The 9,379-nt window shown below is 40.3% G+C and overlaps 1 protein-coding gene across 1 annotated transcript in view; it reads right to left on the bottom strand.

The window, feature by feature from the left end:
- LOC136846461 (Golgi to ER traffic protein 4 homolog) overlaps positions 1-5,852 on the bottom strand; it is a 127,557-nt gene extending 121,705 nt beyond the window's left edge. The window contains exon 1 of the mRNA XM_067117258.1: positions 5,718-5,852. Coding sequence (XP_066973359.1) covers positions 5,718-5,830 — 113 coding nt within the window. The 5' untranslated portion in view covers positions 5,831-5,852. The remainder of the gene's footprint in view (positions 1-5,717) is intronic.
- Between the last annotated feature and the right edge of the window lie 3,527 nt (positions 5,853-9,379).

The following is a 9,379-nucleotide window of genomic DNA, read 5'->3' on the forward strand; positions in this document are numbered from 1 at the left end:
CCTCATCTTCAACAATTTGCTGGGCGAAAAAGCGAATGTTGCTTTCCCCTGTTCTCTCATAGTGGCCAGCCAGGCACGAACTTCTTTGAGAGCCTTCTTCGAGGAGGAGGAGGAAAGAACTAGCTTGGGTAACCTGGTACCTTCTGACGAATGCTTTTTCAAGAGGAAGGTAGAAGCTGGAGAAGTAGGCGAAGCAGGCACAAAGAAATCATGGAAATTATCCAGGAAGAAACGCAGAAGAGACGAGTAAGCAGAAGAAGGAGCCGTATCCTAAACAATCTCTTCCTCCTCTGAAGAGATAGGAGACAATGATTTATCCTTGGGCTCTGGAGTAAAAGAGGATTTCTTCAAAAAACCCATAAGCTCGGTCAACAGGCGCTTGAAGAATACAGAATACCAGAAGAAGGTGCATGGGCTCCAGAAGCAGAAGCTGGGAGTTCAGCTGTTGGCGTCGGAAGTTAGGGAGTTGGCGCCGGGCACTCTACAGCAGAAGTTTGGCGCGAGACGGCGGGTGCCAGGCATTCACCAGCAGTATTCTGGTGCGAGACGGTGGGCGCCGGCCGCTCATCAGCGGTATTCTGGCGTGAGGTGGCGGATGCTCATCAGCAGAAGTCTGGCAAAAGTTGGTGGGTGCTTGGTGCTCGGAAGAAGTTGGGCACTTAGAACGCTTATAGCGCTCAGGACTGTCTCTGAAGAAATGGCGATGATGAGCAGGAGAATCAGGCTGGACTTAAAAACTGCAGGAAGGTTGTGGGCTAGTCTCCCTGTACCTCTTGACAGCCAGGGGAGAAGAGTCGCTAATATCCGCATGTCTCTTGAGTGGGCGCAAAGAAGTAGAGTTGCAATATGGGAGCTTCTTGTGCGGACTGGAAGGTTCTGAATCAGAAGTTGATGCACAGGAATGCCTTTCCAATGGCGTTTAGTCGAAGCCTGGGAGCGCACGACAGGCTCGACAGAGGGGGCAGACTGCCCATGGGCAAACCCCACCAGCCTCCCTTGGACTTCCGGTATGTCATCTCCCCGGTGTGGGGGAGCGTGACAGTGACCTTCGTCTAGGAGCACTGGTGGGACGGACAGCCATCTCCTCAATATACACAGCATCCTCACTTCTCCCTGCACTGTCATTACTTACATTTTTTTCCATTAGAGATTTAATAGCTGATCCCATTTCCATGATAGTACTAGATAATACACTAAATTTCTGATCGAACCTAGATTCGAGGCCGGCAATGGCACTAAGAGTGGGCTCATGGAAACCTAGAACAGGAGTAGATAGTAAAGTAAGAGGACTTAGATTAGGGGGAGGAGGAATTGGAGGAGTGGTAGTTCTGTCATCCCCTACATTTTTCAAAGGAATGGAATCTACACTGGCCATACTTTCAGCCCCAATGGCTGCTTCCCTCATCTTATCTCTTTCTAATTTCTCTAGATGAGATTTCAAGGTTTTCCATTTTTATCCTCCCAATCCTGACACTCTATGCAAGTATTATCCTTACTACATTCTTGCCCCCTACATTTAGTGCATTTTGTACGAGAATCATAAAAAAGCTTAGTTAGCCTAGTTCTACAACCCTCAGAACAAAAGTGAATGCTAGATGAACTGGAATCCGACATCTTTAACTAAATAATATCTCGAACAACAATTCGACAATGGTAACAAGCCACAAAGCAACAAATTCCGAATACTTTACCAAACTCGTGCAAAGTAAAGCTGAAAAGCGAAGCAGCAGCTGCGTGAAAACTTCTGATGTTAACTGGAAGCCGGCAGAAAACGAACTGAGCTCTCCACTGGGTTGTTTCCTCGAGTCCCGGATGGTGGGCGGGACGTTGTCACCTACAAACTAACGATAACAGCATCACCGCCCAAATTTTGAATTTTTAAGCTGCCATAGGTTACGGAACCAATAACTATGTAATTACTTGGTAAGTTACTTATATAAAAACCCAATGTTTACACCAATGCGGCAGTAAGAGAATGAGGTTGTCTGCCAAGTCGCTACAGGCGGTCCCCGGGACGGGGTTCCGCTTCTGCGCGTCGTAACCCGAAAATCGTAAGCCGGAACATCGTCGAAAATCGTCAAAAATCATAAGAAAACCTTATTTTTAATGCTCTTGCATTGAAAACGATATAAACTGCATTATTATTGAGTTTTACATCAAAAACCTTCAAATTATGATTATTCTGCCATTTTGGGGCTATATTTCTTCCGTCGGATCGGCGCAGGACGGTCGTGAATCCCGGAACACTAAGCCAGAAATAATTTCTGATGAATATATTTGAAAAGCCTCGAACTCGAACGAACGCGGAACCGTCGTAAACCGGGACTGCCTGTATTCCCATTAGTGGGCAGGACTGGTCACCTACACTAAACAATTGGAGCGCTACTGCACATTTTAAAATTTAAGTTGCCGCACGAGTAATTACTTGGTAAGTTATTTATACGAAAACAACAATTTCGAGTGAAATTTTAACCAATCAGCCATCAAAAGAAGTATAAGATGATCGTGACTGTGTACATATGCCTGTCAAATTCAGGTTTTGTACTTAAAATTGATATTAACCCACCTCAACCATGATAGCTAATTGGTAAGTTTGTAACACATGGCTAATTATGAATTTATGTCATATACACAACATTTTATTGACAAATACTAAAGTGTAAACACTGTTTAATATTCAAATCCCTTTACCTCGGGAATAATTTACACCCAAGTGATTATAAATGGTAAGTAAATGCTAAGTGCTTCGTCACCAGTGGGATTTGAACTGCTGTCTGGCTTAGCCCCTTCCACACGACCAAGCTTTGTCCGGACAAAAGTGAGAAATTGTCCATTGCCAGACTCATTGCTTCTGTTTCCCGTACATATCGCCGAAGTGTAAATAGAGCAATTTCAACAAAGACAACAGACTTTGTCTGAGGTGAGTAATGTACATGACTGCCAGGCATACAAATGTGATAAAGATTGATGTAAAGGCCCAGTGCATTAGGTTTATTAAAAGAAACATGACATTTTTGTGATAAAATAAAGTTCTATATACTGTATACTTACCCATTAATCACTTAGCTCAGAGTTTCCACTCGAACGGCAGCCCGAATTTTGAATTCTGTGGCAGCAATTCTTTTGTTAGTGTGGGTGACAAGACCTTGCCCACTTTTGGGTTAAGAGTGAGGAACAACACAATCAACAGGTCAACTTGTTTATACTTAAATGTCCATGCACAGGCAGGAGGGCGGGCTCCATCCGTAATTACTGGGTATCTATAAAATTTTATTTGATTATAAAAATGTCATTTTTATGTAAGTAACTTACCCCACAATTACTAGGCTGATTCCACATTGAAAGACGGTGGGGAATTATGGACAATACTAAATGCTCCCTCCACCTTTTGCTGGCCAGTGTGGGAGTCAGATCCCTGAAAGAAGACCATCTCTTCAGCGGGCAAGACTCATCGGGTAAGCACCATTGGCACCTCTTGCTAGGAGAAGATTCTCCTGAACTGGAAGAGAGCTGATGCAGTTCAGAGACACCTTTGCAGCAGCTGTCTCTTGTCACAACCTAGGATGCAACAGGTTGAACTGAGGGGGCAACTATCCATGAGCAGACCCCACTGACCTCCCTTGGCAGGAACATTGCCTAGGAGAATCAGTGGGACAAGCAGCCATCTCCTCCACTAACACTTCACTTTTATCACTTTTCTTTTCACACTTGTCCAGAAAGACACGCACCGATGCCCATAACTGGGCCACTGTACTTACCACCCAATTTAACCTTTGATCAAATTTATTCTCAAGGCTGGTGAAGCGATCGGGTTCGGGAGTGTGGGAGCCAGGAGAAGGAGTAGGTGGTCTAGGAGAATGGACTGGGGCAGGAGGGATAGGATTAATAAGAGAAGCGACAACAGGAATGTCAGCACTACTGTACTGGACTTAGGGGTTAAAGTCTGACTAGCTATTTTCCCACCAGCTTCAGCTGGCACCTTTCTCTTTTGATCCTTCTCTAATTTAGCTAAATGAGAAGCTAAGGTCTTCCATTTTTGTTCACCCCATTCACTGCACTCGTCACATGTTAGATTAATTGAGTAAACCTGCCATCTGCAATTGGTGCGAAGGCAATTTGGTCATCTGGGTATTGCAGCCTTTGCTGCAGTACCAGAAACTAGAAGAGCTAGTGCCGGACATACTAAACTAGCTATCAAGTCAACCAATGTTATAATTGTTGAAAAAACAGGAGAAATGTCTAAATAACACCTAAATAATAATGCTAAAAGGTTACCATTAGAAAATATTTCACCAAGTGGGAAGAAAACCAATGATCCAAAAAACCAAGCTGCTTTGTCAACACCATGTGGACTCTACAAGAGGCAGAAACAAATTGAGCTACTGGCTGCGTTGTTCCTCACTCTTACCCCGAAAGTGGGCAGGGTCTTGTCACCTACACTAACAAAAGAATCACTGCTGCGGAATTCACACATACATGCCTATCACTAGGGCACAAAGTGCCAGTCGCTTTCTGTTCTTCTGGCTACGAGCCATGCTCCACTTGTCGTACTGTGCTCACCTCCACCCAGACTTTGACTGGCCAGATACAGCCATGTGGACAATAGACTTGTTTGTTGTCAGATTTTGTCTGCTAACGGACTAAGTCTACCAGACAAAGTCTGGTCGCATGGATGTGGCTTTAGAAACAACGATGGACAGTGACTTTTAACTTCTGAGCCATTAAGAGAGGTATAAGGTGATACTGACTCCTGATATGTATATGCCAGCTGACTTCATGTTTTGTACTTGAAATCGATATCAACCTGCCTCCACCATGACAGCTGACTGCCAAGTTTAGAATAATTATCAACCCACCTCCACCATGGTGACTGATTGGTAAGTAACACATGGCTGATTATGAAATTGTGTCACAATCACCATGACATTTTTTCCTGATGTTTCTAAGTAGTAGCTCCATGCCTGTTTTTACCTTGGAAATTGGTTTTTCCTATACTTTTGGGGCTGCTGATAAAGGAGATGCATTTGTTGGTTGTCAGCAAACTGTCATTTGCCCCCTAACTCTACCCAACAGTAAAGGGGGACTGTGATAAATCACCCAGGCAGCAGTTTGAATCTCACTGGTGACACAGGCCTTATCAATTACAATATCCCTCGAGTGCAAGTGTGGAGTTTTTCACCAATCCTAAGTTTACTATTATTCCTATTCTAACTAATATCACGTCCGCACCCAAGATTTTCAACCTACCTCTGAATCATATTTAGTCTAGGCAGAATAGAACAGAATAGGTCCGTATGTTCTGGGCTACATGTCGGGAAGAATAGGTCCGTATGTTCTGCGCTACAGGTCTATCAGTTCATCATTTCATCTCGCCTTTCAACAGCTTTTTACTAGTCAACATAAAGGCCTAAATAAGATAACCTACCAAACAAGAAACCGTCCAGCTGAAGCTTAACGTTTAACCATGGCAAGCTTGGAACATAAAGTATAGCCTAAACAGTGACATTCAATCAATAATCATGCACGTGTGCATTGCTGTCAAGTCTTCCAGCCTCCTAAGCATTTTCAAGAAACCGGAAAGTCTGCTTTGCGAGATAACGATTGCATGTTGCGTATTTTCCCACTGACAGCAGCCTAGAAGCACCACGACCCTCCTCTGCTTATTTTTTTTATCTAACTCGTTAGAGGTTACTTTGCACATTTACATTAGTTCTTACCTAAAATACAACGTCCTGTACATTTGATGCGCCTCATAATACCTGCCTTCCTCTACGGAGGACTTTAATTTGCAAAGAACTCTCGCTACACCTCTGCTGCTTCCCTGAGCCATGTTGACAAACCTTACAACTCTTGCTAATAAGAGTATAATCTTTTAAAATTATAATTTTACTTTTATGCAGGATTTCAGCGGTTGCATGTTTTAATGATATCATGTTTTTATTAATATATAGTAAATATATTAAAATAATTTAATTTCCGTGTACGAATTTACTTCTTTATCTTTTCATAGTAGTCAGGATGGTTCCAATAATGTAAATAGTGTGCTATTATTACCCTGTCATCGGTAATGAGGCAATATAGTATGTTCAAGAACACCGAAAATATTGACAATATGCGAATCGAGCATAACTTCATTCAGCTTCCGTATCAGAATGATTAAAACTCTTTTAGTGTTACAGTATTCTACAAATAAAACGCTAGAAAATAAAGTAAACATGAGTCGTAACTGATATTAATCCTCAAATGTCAAATTCATCAGCTGATTCCTGTCTGATAGTTTGCAAATTAATTTTATTTTCAGTTATAACAATAATTTGTTCCGATGTATGATTTTGATTTATAGAAATTATATCATTAAAGTATTTATGAAAAGAGAGATCAACATAAGGTTCCTAACAGTTATTATAGATTATAAATGAGATAATTTCAGTTACACACGGAGGTGACGTGATTCCAAATGAACCATACTCTATTATAAAATAGAATAATCAGCACAGCTGTTGCTGTTTTAGTACTTTCTTTCTTCATTTGAAGGAATATAGTGAAAAACTGGAACTAACAACTTTTGATATTAATTAAATGAAAGTACTTTTTGATCTATATACTAAAAGTGGGTATTGTTTTAAAAAGTGAAAACAGCAGAATAAAAGAGTTATTAACACTATTCCTCAAGGTCTCTCTGACTAAATTATTTCTTATCGGCTATTTCAAGAATTATGAGGTGAACTGAGAGACCAATTCATTTCATGTAAAAGAAAAAAAAGTGTGTTGATACTTCTAGAACAGGGTGGGAAGAGCCAACAACAATCTTGTATTCATATCACAACTATTTTTTTATGAAGTACATAGATCAACATGGCAACAAAGCGATATTGATGTAAGCTGTCTCGATATAAAAGCAATAAAAGATGTGTCATTTGCAGAATGAGAGTAAACTCTGTTGACGTATAAAGCCAGGAAGAAGTGAATGGCCTCTTAGGGTTACATCAACAGAATGGACTACTGTTAACGAAAGCCATTCTAAAATCCTATTTTCATTTGACACACACACACACACACACACACACACACATATATATATATATATATATATATATATATATATATATATATATGTATATATATATATATATATATATATATATATACATATATATATATATATATATATATATATATATATATATATATATATATATATATATATATGAGATCCATGGAACTGAATTGAAATGGTTGCCCTGTCTATCGAGGAAGGAACTCACACACACACACACACACACACACACACACACACACACACATATATATATATATATATATATATATATATATATATATATATATATATATATATATATATACATATGTATGTGTGTATATATATATATATATATATATATATATATATATATATATATATATATGTGTGTGTGTGTGTGTGTGTGTGTAGTGTGTGTGTGTGTGTGTGTACCTACCATGGAATTGAACTGAAATGGTTGCCCTGTCCATCGAGAAAGGAACTCACCCAGAAACAAAGGGTATACTGAACTGAAGAAAATTAGGTAGCTGTCATCATAACCTCCTATGACCTTTCGCTTTTAGTTCATCGGGGAAATTTCCTTGAATATGCAAAGAGACGAGTATCCTTTGGACTGTTGTGCAAGACACTTTAAAGACAGATTCAAAAGATCACATTCAGCATCGTTTACGCTTTTTAATAGCTGCAGCTACCAGTTGCTATTGAAGTCACCTGTATTGTTAGAGACAAAATTCGACTAGACAATGGATGACACCTGAAATGCAGTGGAAAGCAGACAAATGCAAGTGGTGCCCATAGACCATTTTCAGGGAGGATATGAAGAAGGCAAAGAACAACGTGGTAAGCACTCAATTCCTGATGGTCAAGTTGAACGAAGATTTTTTTGAGGTCAAGAATAAGTGATATGAAGGAGATAATTTGGTTGATATCGCAGGAGCTGGGGAAGACTGAAATATGTTAATGAATGAATTGGCATTTTTTAAAGTGAAATTAGTAATGAAGATACTTTGGAGATGGAAAGCAACGAACTGAGATGTAATCATTGCAGAGATGGATTTAGCTGAAAACGAAATAACATCTCGCATACTAACGTCTAGTAAGTATACAAGGTGTTTTGCTGAACATGGGAAAAGGAAACAAAGCCTGATAATTGGGAAGTGGAAGTCATGGCAAAGATTAAAAAAAAAATAAATAAAAACTGTGACCTGACTGAATGTGGTAACTATGCAGGCATTGCGCTTCCGTCGGTTGTCATAGATATATTCACTATGCCTATTCTCAATAGGCTGGACAAAGAAACAAGCAAATCGCGACCTCAGTCCTGTATCAGCCAGCAGTCAACTTTATTTTAACGCGGCTCAAGCTCAGCCTTTAGACTTTTGACATCGCTGCGTCTTTCCCGCCCTCGTACTCCTTGAACCCTCTTCGAGCGGCGAAGTTGCCTTGGTTAATTGGGCCGTGGAGCCGACACAGTGGATTTGTTTTCCACTGCCGTGGCGTATCGAATGCAGCTTCGCTGGCCGAGGTTTTCCGTGCGGTGAATACATATTATGCATTGTTAAATTTCCCTGCAGGAAATGGGGAAGTCACCTGCTTTTTTCGTCAGCTAGCAAGTTACCGTTACTCATTTTCATCTTTTAAAAAAGCCAGTGGATTTGGATGCATATTGTCCGGCTCATTTCCAACAAGATGTATGTCTGTTTAGCATTAAAATGTTTATAAGTACTACCCACTGTTAGAAGAAACGACTTAATGTTGAGAAAATAAAGACGCGCGCGCACAAACACATGTACAGATACTTACACACACACACACACACACATATATATATATATATATATATATATATATATATACATACACATATATATATGTGTGTGTGTGTGTGTATATGTGTGTGTGTACTTATATATATATACATACTTCATCGTTGATGAATCCTTTACGTAAGAAACTTACACAACACTAGCCGCTTCTTATACCTACAAAGGAGGCTTGCCAACTGCAACATCTTGTCGAATCTCCCTACACAATATGCCATTCACCTGTATGTTGATAGTTCCTCATTGGAAGGGTTGGTATCGTTCTCGGCTAGCACTCTGCTGGGCCTGCGTTCGATTCTCCGACCGGTCACTGAAGAATTAGAGAAATTTATTTCTGGTGATAAAAATTCATTTCTCGTTATAATGTGGTTCGGATTCCACAATGAGCTGTAGGTCCCGTTGCTAGGTAACCAATTGGTTCTTAGCCACGTAAAATAAATCTGATCCTTCGGGCCAGCCCTAGGAAAGCTGTTAATCAGCTCAGTGGTCTGGTTAAACTAAAGTATACTTACTT

The sequence above is a fragment of the Macrobrachium rosenbergii genome, chromosome 15 (assembly GCF_040412425.1).
Source record: "Macrobrachium rosenbergii isolate ZJJX-2024 chromosome 15, ASM4041242v1, whole genome shotgun sequence".
NCBI lineage: Eukaryota > Metazoa > Arthropoda > Malacostraca > Decapoda > Palaemonidae > Macrobrachium > Macrobrachium rosenbergii.